This window comes from Heterodontus francisci, chromosome 20 (genome assembly GCF_036365525.1).
Source record: "Heterodontus francisci isolate sHetFra1 chromosome 20, sHetFra1.hap1, whole genome shotgun sequence".
NCBI classification, from domain to species: Eukaryota; Metazoa; Chordata; class Chondrichthyes; order Heterodontiformes; family Heterodontidae; genus Heterodontus; species Heterodontus francisci.
This window is the reverse complement of record NC_090390.1, coordinates 58,842,640-58,862,727: the sequence shown is the minus strand read 5'-3', so window position 1 is coordinate 58,862,727 and position 20,088 is coordinate 58,842,640. Positions and strand designations below refer to the sequence as shown.

Sequence of the window (20,088 nt, the reverse complement as noted above, 5' to 3'; positions counted from 1 at the left end):
AAGGAGGATGGAGGAATCTGGCACCAACTTGGCACAGGGCTTTTTGTAGAGTTGGAGCCCTTCCTTTCCAGCACAGCACTAGCGACCAACTCCATCAACACACTTGTGGATCCACACAGGATGCAGCGTCTGATGGCCAATGTCTCAGCTTCCATTACAGCACAAGCATTTCCAGCAAAAGTCTGAGAGCTGCAGCAGAAGCTAAGACTCTTGTCATGCAAACTCAGGTTGCTGCTACGCAAGCTGTCGTGTAAAGTCAAATTGCTATCATGCAAACTCAGACTGCAGATACCACTTTAGTTTAGTTTAGAGATACAGCACCGAAACAGGCCCTTCGGCCCACCGAGTCTGTGCCGACCATCAACCACCCATTTATACTAATCCTACACTGATCCCATATTCCTACCACATCCCCACCTGTCCCTATATTTCCCTACCACCTACCTATACTAGTGGCAATTTATAATGGCCAATTTGCCTACCCACCTGCAAGTCTTTTTGGCTTGTGGGAGGAAACCGGAGCACCCGGAGAAAACCCACGCAGACACAGGGAGAACTTGCAAACTCCACACAGGCAGTACCCAGAATCGAACCCGGGTCGCTGGAGCTGTGAGGCTGCAGTGCTAACCACTGCGCCACCCACTGCGCCACTGTTCAAAGGGGCTTCTAGAGTGTCACAGCAGTCCAGCAATCTGTCCTCCAACAGATTACTCAGATTGCTGAGGAACCACTCTGGGAGAATAGCAGTGGACCCATGGACCATGAACTTGCTCTCCTCCCTCAGGACGACAGCATTTATGATGCCACCTTGCCAGTACCCTTGGCTGTTGCCTGGCAGCCAGCCAGTTCAGACCGCTGACACCTATACCAAGATGATGCAGTCTGAAGCCAGGCCTTTGAGGTCCAGAGCTGCTCAAAATTTCCCTCCAAGGCCAGCAGCAATTTCCTCCACTGAAACCCAGCCTTCCACCAGCCATGCTGCAGCCAGGAGGAACACAAGACAGGCACTAAGGGAATGCATAAAGGTGATTATTGACTTTTGCATGCAATATGGCATGATTTAATTTATAAATTTGGTTTGGAATGTGCATGTTTTGCATTGTGGCCAAGAAGACGATCAGTGACAGAGAGAAGGTAAAGAGTGTGGGGCTACTGGTGAATGGGGAATTAAGATTGAGGTTACTGGTGTCACAATTGAATTAGTTCTTCACATACAGCCCAGGCAGAAAAGGGCTGTCCAAGTTGCTGCCTCCCTTCCTCTTCCACCTTCTCCTATTCTTTGTCGTCCTCCTCCTCACCTTCTTGCCTGATAGCAGACGGCAAGAACTGTTCCTTCATGATAGTAGGGTTATGTAGCATACCACCATAAATCGAGACACGCTCAGCCGAGTACTGCAGGGCTCTTCAAGAACGGACCAGAAAGCAGAAACGTTGCTTCAGCATGTCAATGGTCTGCTCTATCATATTCCCTGTGGCACCAGGGCTCCCATCGTATGCATGCTGTGCACGTGTGTGGGTTGAGAACTGAAGTCATGAGTCTTATCCAACTTTTGCCAGTTCTGATGAAAGGTCACACAGACCTGAAACGTTAACTCTGTTTTTCTCTCCACAGATTCTGCCTGACCTGAATATTTCCAGCATTTTCTGTTTTTGTTTCAGATTTCCAACATCCTCAGTAATATTGCTTTTGTCATGTATCATATCAGCCCTGGGCCCTTGTTGCTCAGTAGCTATCTTTAGTTTACTGTAATGGCTGAAAAACAGCTGGCATAGCAGACTGCTATCATGACAGCGGCCAATATACTGGGCATTGACCTGCATGATATGCTGCCTATGGCCACACCCCAGCTGGACTTTCAGGAAGTGGAAATCCTTTCAGTCCAGTACATGGCAAAGATGGCATGCAGCACACAAAGCAATGTGTCAATGGGCACCCTGCACCATGGAGAAGTCTTAAATCCTTGCAAACCCTTATGTTCACTCAGTCTGCTTCTCTCTGACAAGAGGGAATATCATGAAACTGTTTTTTCTCCTCTCGTTAAAAACAGTGTGCATTTAAGAATCTGTTTAAAAACTAAGGGGCACAGTGTTCCAGCAGCTGCACCTATTTCCTAAGCAACAGCAGGAGAAAGAGGAGATGGCATGTTGTACTGTAACTTTTGACCGTGTAAAAACTGGCGATAACCGGTCTGATCTGGAAAGCAGCAAAGTGTGCTTACTGAAGGAAGGATCCCTCTCTCCTAGCAGAAAAATCTACTTTGGTCTACAGCTATGTATTGCTTAAGGAGGGAAAAAAACCCTGGAAAAGAACATGTATTGCTGGAGGCAGCAAATTCCTTTTTTTTTAAACTTCCAAACTCTAAGAAGTCTCTGCTTCAGGAGTGACTCTCTGTTGTCTGTTTGCTGGAATCCTCAGTAAAGTTTCTACTGAAAGACTACCAATTTCAAAATCCAAATAGACTTGTTGCTATACGCCTTGTTGAAAGAACTGGGCGGCACAGTGGCGCAGCGGTTAGCACCGCAGCCTCACAGCTCCAGCGACCTGGGTTCAACTCTGGGCACTGCCTGTACGGAGTTTGCAAGTTCTCCCTGTGACCTCGTGGGTTTCCGCCGGGTGCTCCGGTTTCTTCCCACAGCCAAAGACTTGCAGGTTGAGAGGTAAATTGGCCATTATAAATTGTCCCTAGTACAGGTAGGTGGTAGGGGAATATAGGGAAGTTGGGGATGTGGTAGGAATATGGGATTAGTGTAGGATTAGTATAAATGGGTGGTTGATGGTCGGCATAGACTTGGTGGGCCGAAGGGCCTGTTTCAGTGCTGTATCTCTAAATAAAAATAATAAACTGTGTGACACCTGCTGCAACCGAAGTGCTTTGAAAACCTATCCCTTAAACATGGTTCGTCAAATTCATCTGGAAACTTTGACTGGCATCTGATTATTCTACTCTGGGACACCTCCCCAACCAGGAACATAACCCACAAAGACCTACAATCCAGCTACTTATTTATTCCTAAGAAACACCATTTTTAAACTAGTTAACCATTGGTTTTTGAATGTATGCATGTTTGCATGAAGATTAGGATAAAATAAAAAGTTATAAAGTCTTTTAGACATAGGTGTTTAAATAGTGTTTAAAACTTAGTTTATTAATAAATAGTTAATTTGTTGTTGTTTGAAGATACCTGGTTTGGTCTGTTTTATTTTGGGGGTGTTAATAAAGTGTTTAATTTGACTAATTTCCGGTAGGTGGGAAAGCTTTAATAATATGCTATGACCTGTGGAATAATGGGACTGAACTGACAGTGCATTACTCCCGCCTCGGTTGCAACAGGAATGAAACGAAGTTATCTCTGAATACAAACCCTCAGTGACTGCCTTTACACAACAATGCACTGTAAAATGTGAGATGATGCTAAAATCAGCCTGGAAGGAACCAGATACATAAATGTTCACAGCTATGGTCACCTTCACAGCTATGGGCAATGTTGTCCATGCTCTGCCCTGAAGTTGGCAGATTTCAATAAGGTCCTCCTGAGTGAAGCACAGACATCACACACAATATTCCTTGCTGAGGTTCAGGAAGGAGAACTGCTCCCTGAGCACCCTGGGCTGATATGTCCTCCAGTTGAGAGTCCTTCTCCCCCTTTCCCTCCTCCTCCTTCGAGCAGTTTGTCTGTGAGGTTTCTGCTCATTCTCTCAGTCATGCTCAATTCCAGAGGAAGTCATCCATGTTGGGGAGCAACTGGTTAGTACTGAAGCACTGAAGGCAGCAAAAGCTCATTTAGCAACTGCCACCTGTACATGTTTGAAACTTGAAAAAAAAAGGAAGGCAGCAAAAAGATGTAAATTTGTGGCAACAGCCAGAAGAAATAAACCAACTCAGTTGCTTGCACTCTCGCCTCTGAGTCACAAGTCCCAATCCAGGGATTGAGTACAAAAATCAAAGCTGACATTCCAGTGCAGCACTGAGGAAGTGTTGCATTGTCGCAGGTGTAATATTTCGGATTAGGCATTGAACCAAGGCCCCGTCTGCCTTCTCAGGTAGACGCAAAAGATTTCATGGCACTATTTCAAAGATGAGCAGAGGAGTTATCCCTGTTGCCCTGGCCAAGATGTATCCCTTAATCAACATCAGAAAAGAGATATTATCTGGTCATCACATGGCAGTTTATGGGAGCTTGCTGTGTGCAAATTGACTGCTGCATTTCCTACATTGCAATAGTGACAACATGTCAAAAGTACTGCATTGGCTGTAAAGCACTGAGACATCTGGTGTTTATGAAAAGCACTATATAAATACAAGTCTTTCTTTTTAACCTGTAAGTAGTTGATGGTCTCTTTAAAGAGCACTGGTGGGAGGTCCTTTATGCGCTTAACAGGTGCTCAGATGAAAGGGTATCGGCTGGAGTGTGCAGTTCCAAAATGGCAGCGCTGGCGCATCAAATCAGCAATGTATGCTGACTAACGTTGTGATCTACCTGATCTGCAAGTTTACAGCAGACGCTAACTGGGCGTGCCAATTCCTTTACCAATTTGGCATCCAGTGCGCTTTGCATCACAAGTGTGCCGCAGATGTCATCAATGGGTGCGACAGAGTCCAATTTCAACCCCCACATGTCAAGGTCACAATCATTTTCCTTCAAAATATCATAGAACTTTAGCTCCAATTTCTTAGCCACATGAAGAATCTGGTATTTAACGACTTCGTATTTGTACAGCTGGTATGTCTCATGTTAATATATTGTAGAAATACACGTTTCACTAAAAAATATTCCTATCTGTATTGTGTTGAATATAAATGAAAGATGCAAATTTATTTTCTAACAACATGAAAGAAATGACAGTGGAACCAGACAAAACAACTATAATTACCTTGTACTTCATTTTAGGACATGAATGAATGTAGAAGCCCATGTAATAATAACGTAGACTAGGGACTGTCTTCTGTAGCTGAGTTGTAAAAGCAATTTCCCTAGAATAAATCACAACATTTAATAAGAAAATTAATATGGCTTTTAAATTCATTAAAAACAGCATTAGGGTCATCTTTGGGTTATATTTCTTCTAAGTTCAGCATTCTAAATCTGTCTTTCTCACCCATCCGCACAGTACAAGGAGAATGGAAAACAACAAGAATGCCTTGGTTTAGAAGGGCACAACATTTAGAAAATCATCTCAGGCTAACAAGTGAAGCCTCTATTCTACCACCATCTCCTCTCCAAGTGCCTGATCTGAAATTCAAAAGGCCTGTGAATTAAAGGCCCTATTGAGCAGTTTCTGGTTAATATTCATGCATCCTATATTTTTTAAAACAGAGATCAGTGCCTGTTATCATTCCCAGCTGGGTAGAAGACAACAAAACAAGCAAGAATGAGAGCATTTTCCTCCTTTGGTCTTTAACAAGCAAAAGAAAAGACTCCTCAGGCTGCAGGGCCAATTCATATGCAAATGCATAACCTGCACAAATAGAATACAAGGTTGCCTCTTTTAACTGAGTTTTGAATTTAGCTTTGTACGCAGTTGTACTGATTAGAAGGAAAAGAATGAAAAACTTCATTCAGCAAGGACTATTGAAGGACTACTACATATAAAACTAAGGAGAAATACAAATGTTCTAAAATTTCATTTTGAGTTGCTGCAATGTTTTTAGAAGTTCATTCACAGCACCATTTGCTATAATAAACTAATAGAATACAATGTACTCTTAATAATTTAAAGTTACCTTCTAAAAAAATTGAATTAAGTTACATAAAATCAAAGACAAGTGGGAATTTAGTGCTAAACTTGCAGGAAAAATGTGAAAATTTGAATTACCATTTTAAATTAAAGAGATTAAACTTTGTGAATTCCAAGTAGAAAGGGTTAGCTAGCTGGAATTTTGATAGGATCTAGGGAGCTTCAGTATCCCCAAAACCCATTCAAGCACATTTTCAGGCTATCATACTGTAGTTCCTTCTCGACAATCGCAGCTCTGGAGAGTGCACACAGCTGCAGTTATATGTGATGAATTACACAAACTCAATTCATTACCAAAAAAAACATTTTTATTCTGACTATAACAATTAGTAGGGGGAGAAGAACTGAAACATAATGTGTCCTTCTATCAACAGAACTTATGATGTAATTTGTACATCCTTTAATACAGAAGGAAGGCATTCGGCCCAACTGATCTATGGCTGCGTTTATGTTCCACAGGAGCCTCCTGCCATCCCTCTTCATCTAGCCCAATCAAGGTAACCTTCTATTCTTTTCTCCCTCATATTTTTTATCTAGCTTCTCCTTGAATGCATCTGTGTTATTCGCCTCAACTGCTTCTTGTGGTAGCAAGTTCCACATTCTTAACAAACTTTGGAGAAAGTTTTTCTGAATTCCCTATTGGATTTATGGGTCATTCTCTCATACTTATGAACTCTATTTTGAACTCCTCTACAAGTGGAAGCATTTTTTCTACATCTACACTGACAAACTCTTTCATAACTGACTTTATCAGGTCAACCCTCAGTTTTCTTTTTTCGAGAGAAAAGAGCGGCAGTTCTGTATATTCTTTTCTCTCTATCCCAAGTAGATCCCTCCTTTTCTCCGTCTTAATCACTCTTTCGGAAATCTAGGGACCACATATTCATTGCATCACTAAGACTGCCTATTCCCACCTCCGTAACATTGCCCGACTTCGCCCGTCTCAGCTCATCTGCTGCTGAAACCCTCATTCATGCCTTCGTTACCTGTAGACTTGATGATTCCAATCCACTCAAGGCTGGTCTCCCACATTACACTCTCCTAAACTTGAGGTATCCAAAACTCTGCTGTCCTCACCCTAACTCGCTCCAAGTCCCATTCACTTATTACCCCTTTGCTCCCTGACCTACATTGACTCCAGGTCAAGCAATGTTTTGATTTTAAAATTCTCATTTTTGTTTTCAAATCCCTCCATGGCCTCACCCCTCCCTATTGCTGTAATCTCAACCAGCCTCACAACCCTCAGATATCTGCGCTCCTCTAATTCTGGCTGCTTGAGCATCCCTAATTTTAACCATTCTACCACTGGTGGCTATGCTTTCAGTTGTCTAGGCCCCAAGCTCTGGAATTTCCCCCCCAGATCGCTCCACCTGGCTTTCCTCCTTTAAGGCACTCCTTAAAACCTAACTCTTTGACCAAGTTTTTGGTGATCAGACCCAATATCTCCTTACGTGGCTCAGTGCCATAATTTGCTTTATAATGCGCATATAGACATTAGAATCAGAGAAATTTACAACATGGAAATCCGTGCTGGCCAACAAGTAACCATCCAGCCTAACCTCACTTTCCAGTTCTTGGTCCTTAGCCTTGTAGGTTACAGCATTTGAAGTGTATATGCAAGTACTTTTCAAAAGTTATGATGGTTTCTGCCTCTACCACCCTTTCAGGCATTGAGCTTCAGATCCCCACTACCCTCTGTATAAACAAATTTCCCCTCAAATCCCCTCTAAACCTCCAACTTCTTACCCTAAATCTATGCCCGCTGGTTATGGAGCCCTCAACCAAGGGGAATAAGACCTTCCTACCCACTCTATTTAGGCCCTTCATAATTTTATATGCTTCTATTAGGTCTCCCCTCAGCCTCCTCTGTTCCAAAGAAAACAATTCTAGCCTATCCAATCTTTCCTAAAATTCTCCAGTCCAGGCAACATCTTTGTAAATCTCCTCTGTACCCTCTCTAGTGCAATCCCATCTTTCCTCTAGTGCAGTGACCAGAACTGCATGCAGGACTCCAGTTGTGGCCTAACTAGTGTTTTACACAGTTCCAGCATAACCTTCCAGCTCTTCTATTCTATGCCTCGGCTAATAAAGTCAAGTATCCTTTATGCCTTTTTGACAATCTTATCTACTTGCACAGCCACATTCAGGGATCTGTGGACATGCACTCGAACATCCCTCTGTTCTGCTGCACCTCTCAGTATTCTACTATTTGTGTTTTCCATTACCTCGTTTGCCTTCCCTAAATAAATTACCTCACACTTCTGCAGATTGAACTTCATTTGCCACTGTTCTGCCCATCCAACTAGTCCATTGATATCTTCCGGCAGTCGACAGCTTTCTTCTTCATTATCAAGTTTTGAATCATCCTGATGAAAGGTCACAGACCTGAAACGTTAACTCTGCTTCTCTCTCTGCAGATGCTGCCTGACCTGCTGAGTATTTCCAGCACTTTGTTTTTATTTCAGATTTCCAGCACCTGCAGTATTTTGCTTTTACTTCACTATCCTTTCCTTGAATGCCTCCCATTGATCTCACAACTGATTTACCTTCAAGTAGCTGTTTCCAGTCCACTTTTGTTTTTAGCTAAATCACATCTCACCTTAGTAAAATTAGCTTTCCCCAACTAAGAACTTTTATTCCTGGTCTAGCATTGTCCTTTACCATAGCTACCTTAAATCTAACTGAATTATGATCACTTCCACCAAAGTGCTCCCCAAAAGATATCCCTTCCACCTGCCCAGCTTCATTCCCTAAAACTAAGTCCAGAACCACCTTCTCTCTTGTTGCGCTTGCTACATATTGGCTAAAAAAGTTCTGCTGAATGCATTTTAAGAATTCTGCCCCCACTGTGCCTTTCACACCAATTCTATCCCAGGTGATGACAGGATCAGGCTCAACTATCATGTGCGCCACCGTCTAAATCATAGAGTGATACAGCAGAGAAGGCGGCCATTCAGGGTATCGCGCCTGTGCAGACTCTTTGGTATAGCTATCCAGTTCCCTGCTCTTTCCCTTTCGCCTTTATATAATATCACACTTTTCCAGTCTCAGTCATGAATGTTGATGGCTATTGGGAAAATTGCTGGAGGACATAAATGCAGAACATTTCCTTTAACTCACTGAATATTAAAATGTGCATCCCCAGTCTACAGTCTGGGTTCCTCTGTCTTCAAGCAGCTTCAGGAAATTTAAAGCCGATTTGAAGTAATCTCCCTCCCACCTTTTACAAGCCTCAATGCATGGGGACATTCTCTGCAACTGTTAACAGGAAAGATGGCAATAATACTCAATGATCACATTAGTGATAACATTTCAAAAATTGATCCTCAAGGATATTGGTTAAAACATCAAATGGAATGTACTCACTAAACTTGCCTTCCCCTTTAAGGTAGCATATTAATTGTTACAGTACTGGGATACTCTGCATAAAATTTTAATTTTGCTATTTCATTAACAGAAAAGCTTCTTCATTTTAACTGAAGAGGGAGTGGGTACAAATAATCCCGAAATTATTTTACAGAAATTTAAAAGTTACATTTTATGCACGACATCTTTACTATGCAACCTTTTTATATTAGTGGTTTAATTTAACAGGTATGGCAGCCACAGAACTTGTCATTATTTTCAACAATAATGTTGCATAGCTCTGCTCAACAGAAGGACAGGTTGGTTGGCCGACAAAGACAACTGTTATATCTGTTTTCAAATTCTTCGAGCTTAATGGTGAGCTAACAAACATACTTTACACATGCTACTAAACAGGTTTGAGTGTTGATCTCTCTCAAGATTGAAATTATAACAGCAATACTAAAATGAATGAGATAGTGCACCAAACGTCAGTTATCACATTTCATTTCTCAATTACTGTCAGGTTTCAGCTAATAGAGATGCTATCATATTTTAACAACAATAGCCCTTAATACTTGTTTATGAAATAGGTTTCATACTTTGATGAAAGTTACTGTTGATTTTGGATTCTGATCTGTCACTTGAATATAATTTTGATGACTTAAGCAATCCTGGCATAGCAGACAGATTCCTGATTATTCAGGCTAACAGATCATGACTCCAGTGCTGATACCTGTACAGACTTTCCAGGGGGTCTACAAAATAACTTGGAAGTGCAAGTTGCCTCATATGCAGCGCAGAGGAGACCAGCTGTCTTACTTAGGAGAGGAGCATGCATGAAGGAGTGAAGGAGTGTTCTTAGAGCAGCACAACAGTAAAAACCTGTGTTTTAAAAGCATTGTTAAAACACTCTGCACATCCAGCACTTTCATATTATCTGTACTGTATTATAATTTAGATGTCGATGAATCAGGATTACGAATTTATTTGAAACCAAGCAAGTTTGAGAATCACTGCTCTATTACACTTCCTTTCAGAAGCATATTCCCCTTATTAAATAGTGAATCAGAATACAGGTTACTCAAGAAACACAAAATTATATTATGCAATGTATGAAATGCTATCAACAAATAGTTTCTTTCTATTGATGGGTATCAAATTCTGAAAATAGAAAAAAAATTATGAAAATAATAAATGAGAGCAGGTAAACATCTATCTGGAAAAACATAGTTTTTTGATCAAATAGAATTAGATAGAAAATTAATGCAATTGTATAATGACAACAGCTTCCACAAAGCTTTCTCCAGCTTTGGAATTCTAAAGCCAGGTACACATAATGAATGTCATCGATAACAATTACTGCAGCAGCTTTTTCTTCACAGTGAAACTATACTGCATAAAGCATGCACTAATAGCCTTGTCAATTATCAACTGATATAGTTTCAGGTCAAATTGCTTATCCAAGCAATTTTTAAGAGCGAGATGTCTTACAAAGCATCTGCATTTTTACCATGGCCAAGCTTAGATGGAATTCAGTAAAACACAGGATTTCTTGTAATCAAAGGTTGATTAGGATCAAATAAATATTGATATCAGGCTGTCTCCTCAAACTCTCCAGAAAACAAGTGTATACACCACAAGAATTGCTGAATTTGGTACCTAATTTGAGTCTTAGTTCTGTAAGATCATATGTTGAGCCTATAGAAAACAAGCATCATGCTGTTGCTCTCCAGTACTTGTTTGTTAATTCAAAACATTTAATGCAAGAGAGTATTCTTTTCTTCAGGAAGAGTTTGCAGTAGAAAATTCCCAAGTGAAAAAAGTAGTCTGCATGCAATTTCTGACAGCAACAATACCACAGTGACCACCACAAGTAAAAGCACATAATGAAAGCAATAGGACTTGCATCAAACCCACAATTAACAATGAATTCTACATTAAATTTGGAAAAGTAAAACATATTTAGGGACATGAGAAAAACAGATACCTTGTTTCAGTCATTGTGTACCATGAAAGAAGCATCTTGGGAGCTCATAGGCTATTCATACTCACATCAGGTCACACAAGGCTTGCAAGAGAACCCAATGCTCTTCACTATAACAGAATATTTAATCTTTCCTAAGTGTTCTTTGTGTTTAATATTTATAGTTGCATGATCTGCACTGTCCCTTTGGAATGCAGAGACAGTGCATTCTACTGAACTGGAATAAAGATAAATTTATTTCACTACTTTATTTTAAAATCAGAATATGAACAGTGCAACAGACAAGAGACCGCATTGTTAACAGAACTGTTGGCAGTATTTTTCTGTTCTGACTACCCTGAATTCTGGAATCTTCTTCTTCTTTGGCCTCCTTGTCTTGAGAAACAATGGGTGGAGATGGTCAGTGGTTTGTGAAGCAGCGCCTGGAGTGGCTATAAAGGCCAATACTAGAGTGACAGACTTTTCCACAGGTGCTGCAGATAAAATTGGTTGTCAGGGCTGTTTCGCAGTCAGCTCTCCCCTTGCACTTCCGTCTTTTTTTCTGCCAACTGCTAAGTCTCTTCGACTCGCCACACTTTAGCCCCACCTTTTTGGCTGCCCGCCAGCTCTGGCGATCGCTGGCAACTGACTCCCACAACTTGTGATCAATGTCACAGGATTTCATGTCGCGTTTGCAGACGTCTTTAAAGCGGAGACATGGAAGGCCGGTGGGTCTGATACCAGTGGTGAGCTCGCTGTACAATGTGTCCTTGGGGGTCCTGCCATCTTCCATGCAGCTCACATGGCCAAGCCATCTCAAGCGCCGCTGACTCAGTAGGGTGTATAAGCTGGGGATGTTGGCTGCCTCAAGGACTTCTGTGTTGGAGATACGGTCCTGCCACCTGATGCCAAGGATTCTCCGGAGGCAGCGATGATGGAATGAATTGAGACGTCGCTCTTGGCTGACATACGTTGTCCAGGTCTCGCTGCCGTACAGCAAGGTACTGAGGACACAGGCTTGAAACACGCGGTCTTTTGTGTTCCGTGTTAGTGCGCCATTTTCCCACACCCTCTTGGCCAGTCTGGACACAGCAGTGGAAGCCTTTCCCACGCGCTTGTTGATTTCTGCATCGAGGGACAGGTTACTGGTGATAGTTGAGCCTAGGTAGGTGAACTCTTGAACCACTTCCAGAGCGTGGTCACCGATATTGATGGATGGAGCATTTCTGACGTCCTGTCCCATGATGTTCGTTTTTTGAGGCTGATGGTTCGGCCAAATTCGTTGCAGGCAGCCGCAAACCTGTTGATGAGTCTCTGCAGACACTCTTCAGTGTGAGATGTTAATGCAGCATCGTCAGCAAAGAGGAGTTCCCTGATGAGGACTTTCCGTACTTTGGACTTCACTCTTAGACGGGCAAGGTTGAACAACCTGCCCCCTGATCTTGTGTGGAGGAAAATTCCTTCTTCTGAGGATTTGAACGCATGTGAGAGCAGCAGGGAGAAGAAAATCCCAAACAAACAGTGTGGGTGCGAGAACACAGCCCTGTTTCACGCCACTCAGGATCGGAAAGGGGTCTGATGAGGCGCCACTATGCTGAATTGTGCCTTTCATATTGTCATGGAATGAGGTGATGATACTTAGTAGCTTTGGTGGACATCCGATCTTTTCTAGTAGTCTGAAGAGACCACGTCTGCTGACAAGGTCAAAGGCTTCGGTGAGATCAATTAAAGCAACGTAGAGGGGCATCTGTTGTTCGCGGCATTTCTCCTGTAGCTGACGAAGGGAGAACAGCATGTCAATGGTCAATCTCTCTGCTCGAAAGCCACACTGTGCCTCAGGCTAGACACGCTCGGCCAGCTTCTGGAGCCTGTTTCAAGCGACTCGAGCGAAGACTTTCCCCACTATGCTGAGCAGGGAGATTCTATGGTAGTTGTTGCAGTCACCGCGGTCACCTTTATTTTTATAGAGGGTGATGATAGTGGCATCGTGCATGTCCTGTGGTACTGCTCCCTCGTCCCAGCACAGGCAAAGCAGTTCGTAGAGTGCTAAGAGTATAGCAGGCTCAGCACTCTTCATTATTTCAGGGGTAATGCTGTCCTTTTCAATGAATAAATCATTGAAATTAAGACTAGAGAAAATTATGCAAGTGGAGTAGGAAACAGAAGGCTAATTATTTCTTTTTTATATAACATTCAATTGCAAACATATTTATCTAACGAGCACAAACAAAGGAATAACTCGATTGCTGTTGCATTATTTGGACAATTTTGCCAATAAGTTGCCACATTTTTCTCAGTTTCTCTACCATCTCTCCTTATGCCCTCTTCAAGCTCATCTTGTCCTTGAAACCCACCTCATGCTCTCGACACTATTCCTACTAAACTGCTAACCACCGAACTTCCTGGCCGCCATGGTTGCTCACATCATAAACTGTCCCCTCTGTTCAGGTCCTGTCTCCTTCCATTTCAAAGCTGCCGTCATCAACCACTCCTCATAAAACTCACCACTGACCCCTCCTGTCTTTGCAAACTTCCAATCTATCTCCAATCTCCCATTGCCTCTCCAAAGTCCTTTAACATTTTGTCACCTCCCAAATCCACACCCATCTTTCTGCCAACTCCCTGCTTGAATCTTTCGAAATCGATTCAGAAACCACCTTAATCAGTCACAAATGGCATCCCTCTGTAATTGTGGTTGTGATGCACTATAGCTCCTTCTCAACTTATGTGCAGTCTTTGACAGACTTGATCATGTCATCCTCCTGCATTGCCCAGCTGGGTGGGGGTGCCCTTGCCTGATTCCACTCTTATGAGTCGTTGCCTGAGATTTTCCTGCAATAGTTTTTAGTTTAGTTTAGAGATACAGCACTGAAACAGGCCCTTCGGCCCACCGAGTCTGTGCCGACCATCAACACCCATTTATACTAATCCTACACTAATTCCATATTCCTACCACATCCCCACCTGTCCCTATATTTCCCTACCACCTACCTATACTAGGGGCAATTTATAATGGCCAATTAACCTATCAACCTGCAAGTCTTTGGCATGTGGGAGGAAACCGGAGCATCCGGAGGAAACCCACGCAGACACAGGGAGAACTTGCAAACTCCACACAGGCAGTACCCAGAATTGAACCCGGGTCACTGGAGCTGTGAGGCTGCGGTGCTAACCACTGCGCCGCCCCAAATTGTTATCTCTGGAATTTCCCAAAGATCGATCCTCGGCCCTCTCCTATTTTCCATCTACAAGCTGCCCCTTGGTGACATCATCTGAAGATATGGTATCAGGTTCTACGTGTACAGTGATTATACCTAGCTCAACCTCCCTACAAACTTGCTTCATTCCTCAACTGTGGCTCACTTGGTAGCACTCTCGCCTCTGAGTCACAAGGTTGTGGGTTCAAGTCCCAGTCCAGGACTTGAGCAAAACAATCTTGGCTGACACTGGCACTGGGGGAGTGCTGCAGTGTCAGAGGTGGCGTCTTTCACATAAGATGTTAAACCGAGGCCCCCTCTGCACTCTCAGGTGGACACAAAAGATCCCAGGATACTACTGCGAAGAGGAGCAGGGGAGTTAACCCAGGTGTCCCAGCCAATATTCATCCCTCAATCCACATCACAAAAACAGATTATCTGGACATGATCACATTGCTGTTTGTAGGATTTTGCTGTGCACAAATTGGCTGCTGCGTTACCTACATCACAATAGCGATGACACTTCAAAAGTACTTCACTGGCTGTAAAGTGCTTTGGGATGTCTGGTGGTCGTGAAAGGCGCTATATAAATGCAAGTCTTTCTTTCTTGCCTCTGCATTGTCTCCCTGCTTGCCTGACATCTTGTCCTGAGTGAACTGCAATTTCCTCCAACTAAATACTGGAAAAACTGAAGATCTAAGTGCTGAAAGTTTCAATTGACCCAACCTTCTGGGTGTGAGCTCCAGATTTTCACCACCCTTGTGTGGAAAAATTGTTTCCCAATTTCACTCTGAAATGGTTGAGTTCTAATCTTATGATCGTGTCCTCTTATTCTGGATTCCACCGCTACAGGAAATTTTTTCGCTGTATCTAGCTCATCAAACGCCATCATTCTAAACACCTCGATTAAATCACCCTCAACCTTCCAAACTCAATGGAATAAATCCACATTTATGCAATCTGTTCTCATAATTTAAGACCATAGTTTTGCCAACTCACTTAGTCTAGGTTTCTTTGTAACATTCTTCTCCCAACAACACAACTTACTCTGCATCCTAACAGCGTAATCTGAAAACTTGGATTTACATCTCTCTATTCTTTCATTTGAATCAATATATGATGAAAAGCTGAGGTCCCAGTACAGATCTCTGGGGACTACTTGTGGCATTCAGCAAATCAGAGAATGAATCCTTTATTCCTACCACATATTGACATCAAGAGACCCCATCCACGATGTCAGTGACCACCTTAAAAATGTTAACTACTGTCCACAAATCTGTTCTACTCTCTTTCATCAGCTGATACACAACCAAGTGTTAAGACAATCTGTCTTTGATGACAGATTCCAGTAACTTCTTCACAATTGATATTAAATGGACAGGTCAGTAGTTACCCATTTCCCCCTCCCTCCCTTATTAAGTAATGGACTAGCATTTGCAATTTTCGAATCCAAGGATACAATTCCCAAATCTAGAAAGCTTTGGAAAATTATGACTTGGAAAAATCATAGTAGATCAGTGTGTGAGATATTAGAGACTACACATTTATTCTGTTTCTCCTTTTATGTAAAGCAACAGGCAAATTTAAAAACAAATCACCATCATTTTAAGCTACATAAAAAAATCTGGCCTGAGGATGCAATACAAATTAGTAACACAAAATGTACACATCAAAGCATATTTAAAAGCAAAATAAAACCTCACTATACCTGAGTGCAGAATAAACACCCAATGACAAGAATGCATAATCAGGATCATAATAAAGGTACACAGAGGAGACGCACTGAGGAAGAATGTCAAGTACTCCGACTGCAATAATCTTTCCATCCAACCAGTACTGTTGGTGAAATGATCCATAACCTGATACAGGCCCATCTGGTGGATTCTCTGCCTGGGAAAGGAAGAAGAAATCTCATGAGAGAACATTCAAGCAATTTAATGCAAATCAATGATACATAAATTTTAAGATCCATAGAAGTTGAAAGTGTGCCATCTTGTTAATAGTGCTGCAGCAATATCTCCTTAGGCTTAACCCTGAAAATTATGCGGTCTTGAATTCTAATTCTGTTACTAAGTCTGCACAAAATATTTAAGTTAAATTTAAAATTGGCATCAAGATAAGACCAACACTTGGCACTTCCAAAATGGGGAACCCCACATATCATTCTTTTCCATAGTTAGTCAATTTGCTGAAAAATATATACTTTTTAAACTTTCTAAGAATTATTTAAAGGCTTTCAATCAATGTTTCAAATGCAACACTTCTCACTCAAGATGGAGCATTCTGCAAACAACCTGGCAAAAGTCCAAACTCGTTCCCAAATATTCATAGATGGATTCCAGAAACGAGTCAACTCCTTGTTTTGCTTCTCACTTCTCCCTCATCGAATTTTTTCTCAAGTTGACAAATCAGACTGTCGTGCTACTGAAGGGCACCACACAGCCCTTCAATACCTTGCCTACATGGCCATTCTTGATACCAAGTGACAATGTGCTATTTGACTGTGAGGGACATCATACCAAAGCTCGATCCGAGCTGCTGCGGATTCCCAATGGTTGCTCCAATTACAGCCAGCTATCACTACAATTGGGCAAGGGAGCGGGGCTGAATGGGGGAGATCAAACATGGAATCTTCCTGGTCTGTATGGCTCAATATTATATAAAATATCCATAAAGAATAACATGCATCTTAAATGAGGATCTGTGTTTTACTATACTTTTTCTGTATTATATTCACATTTATATTTTAGGTGTTTTGTTAATGGAAAGAAACTTGGTTTGATATTTATTCTTCATAATTTTGTTCGGGGGGGGGGGGGGGGGGTGGGCGGTGGGAACAAGTTGTTTTGTTCCCCAAGTGCAACTCTACACAAAGTACAGAATAGACAGGACCACATAGAGCTGGTACAGTGGGACCAAACTTTCATGTTATCTTTCCTGGAAGCAATTTTTAAAACAAGTGGCAAAAACTCCCTTCTCTTCCAGGGCAGTGAAGCATTAAAGTGCTAGTCACAGTACCTGCTGGCTGAACTATACAGGTTTCGGTTTTATTCATATCATGTAAAGTGATTGGCAAGAGGACATGAACTGTTGACTTGTGTTTTCTCCACTGTTGAAGATTTGTAGCATTTTCTGTTTTGGTTTCTGATTTACACTAGCTGCAGATTTTTACTTTTTGTTATATTGCTGGAAAGTGTGTGTCTGGTGGTAACAAAGATGCAAGGTAAGTGTTTAAGCAGCACTGCCTCCCAATCCATGTCCATCTTTTCTGCAACTCCATGTTTGAATCCCTCCAATCAGGTTTCTGCCCTGCCACAGTACTGAAATGACCCTTATCAAAGTTACATATGGTATCCTATCTCACTGCAACCATTGTAAACTATCCATCCTTATCTTTCTTGACTTGTCTGCAGCCTTCAACACGATTGACCACACCATCCTCTACCAACATCACTCCTCTGTTGCCCTGCTGGATAGGATTGCCCTTGCCTGGTTCTCATCTTATATATGCAATCGTAGCCAGAGTATCCCCTGAGATGAAAACAAAGTGTTGGAATTACTCAGCAGGTGAGACCTGCTGAGTATTTCAAGCCCTTTCTGTTTTAATTTCAGATTTCCAGCATCCGCAGTATTTGTCTGTTAATCCCAAGATGGCCTCTTTTTCTGCTTCTGCACCGTTACCTCTGAGGTTCCCCAAGGATCTATTTGTGGCTCCCTCCTATGTCTCATGTACATGCTGCCCCTCAGTGACATCATACAAAAACAAAATGGCCGGTTTGTCTGTGACTGACACACACACACATTGTCCGACATCTAGTACTGGATGAGCAGCAATTTCCTCCAACTATTAAGTCCAAAGCCATTATTGTCTTTCCTCCCACAAACTCTGCTCCTTAGCCACCAATTCCATTCCTTTCACTGGCAACTACCTGAGGTTGAACTACACCATTCACAACCTTGGTTACATATACGACCCCAAGATGAGCTTCTGACCACATATCGGCTCCATTACCAAGCCTACCTACTTCCAGCTCCCTAACATCTTCCAAATTCACCCCTGCCTCAGCTTATCTCCTGTTGAAATCCTCTAGACTTGACTATCCCAATTCTCTACTGGTCAGCCTCCCATCTGCCACCTTTCATAAACTTGAGCTCATCCAAACTTCTGCTACAAGAATCCTAACTTGCACTGTCCCATTTGCCTATCACCCCTGTGTTCATTAACTACATTGGCTCCCAGTTAAGCAACACCTTGATCTTAAAACACTCAGCCTTGTTTTCAAATCACTCCATGACCTTGCCCCTCCCTATTTCTGTAACCATCTCCAGCCCTACAACCTTCCAAATGTAACACCTCTATTCAAGAAAGGAGGAAGCAGGAAATTATAGGCCAGTCAGCCTAACATCTGTCATTGGAAAAATGCTGTAATCCATCATTAAAGGAAGTAGTAGCAGAACATTTAGAAAATCAGAATACAATCAAGCAGAGTCAACATGGTTTTGTGAAAGGAAAATCATGTTTGACAAATTTATTAGAGTTCTTTGAGAATGTAACAAGCAGGGTGGATAAAGGGGAATCAGTAGATGTAGTGCATTTGAATTTCCAAAAGGCATTCGATAAGGTGCTACATAAAAGATTACTACACAAGCTAAGAGCTCATGATGTTGGGGATAATATATTAGCAATGGATCGAGGACTGGCTAACAGGAAACAGAGAGTTGGGGTAACTGGGGAGCCAAAGGGATCAGTGCTGGGGCCTCAACTATTTACAATCTATACTAATGACTTGGAGGAATTGGAGGAAGGAACTGAGGATATTGTTGCCAAATTTGATACAAAGATAGATAGGAAAGCAATTTATGAGGTGGATACAAAAAGTCTGCAACGGAATATAGATAGGTTAAGTGAGTGAGAAAAAATTTGGCAGACGAAGTATAATGCAGGAAATGTGAGGTTGTCCACTTTGGTGTGAAGAACAGAATAGCAGATTATTTAAATGGAGACTGTAGAATGCTGAGGTACAGAGGAATCTGGGTGTACTTGTACATGAATCACAAATAGTTAGCATGCAGGTACAGCAATAAATTAGGAAGGCAAATGGCATGTTGACCTTTATTGTAAGGGGGGGGGGGGGGATGGAGTATAAAAGTAGGGAAGTCTTGCGACAACTGTGCAGGACGTTGGTGAGACCACACCTAATGTACTGCGTACTGTTTTGGTCACCTTATTTGAGGGATATACTTGCATTGGAGGCAATTCAGAAAAGGTTCATTCGGTTGATTCCTGGGATGAAGGCATTGCCTTATGAGGAAAGGTTGAGCAGGTTGGGCCTATATTCAATGAAGTTGAGAAGAATATGAGGTGATCACATTGAAACATATAAAGGTTCAATGGGGACTTGACACGGTAAATGCTGAGAGGATGCTTCCCCTCATGAGGGAATCTAGAACTAAGGGGCACAGTTTCAAAATAAGAACTCTTCTATTTAAGTCGGAGATGAAGAGGAATTTCTTCTCTCATAAGGTTGTTAATCTTTGGAATTCTCTACCCAGAGAGCAGTGGAGCTGGGCCACTGAATATATTCAAGGCTGAGCTAGACAGATGTTTTGATCTATAAGGAAGTAAAGGATTATGGGAGACAGGCATGAAAGTTAAGGCCACAATCAGATCACCCATCATCTCATTGAATGTCGGAGCAAGCTCAAGGGGCGAAATGGCATATTTCTGCTCCTATTTCTTATGTTCCTCTGAGGTATCTGGACTCCTCTAATTCTGGCCTCGTGCATCGCTGATTTTAATTGCACCACCATTGGTGGCAGCTGCCTAGGCCCTAAATTCTGGA

At 42.1% G+C, this 20,088-nt stretch overlaps 1 protein-coding gene across 5 annotated transcripts in view; it reads right to left on the bottom strand.

Annotated features, from left to right (window-relative positions):
- LOC137380662 (arginyl-tRNA--protein transferase 1) overlaps positions 1–20,088 on the bottom strand; it is a 297,262-nt gene that overhangs the window by 122,330 nt on the left and 154,844 nt on the right. For all 5 annotated transcript variants that reach the window (XM_068052848.1, XM_068052847.1, XM_068052849.1 and 2 more), the window contains 2 exons: positions 15,954–16,135; positions 4,874–4,973 (listed from right to left, as the gene is read on the bottom strand). In XM_068052848.1, the coding sequence (XP_067908949.1) occupies positions 4,874–4,973; positions 15,954–16,135 (282 nt within the window). The remainder of the gene's footprint in view (positions 1–4,873; positions 4,974–15,953; positions 16,136–20,088) is intronic.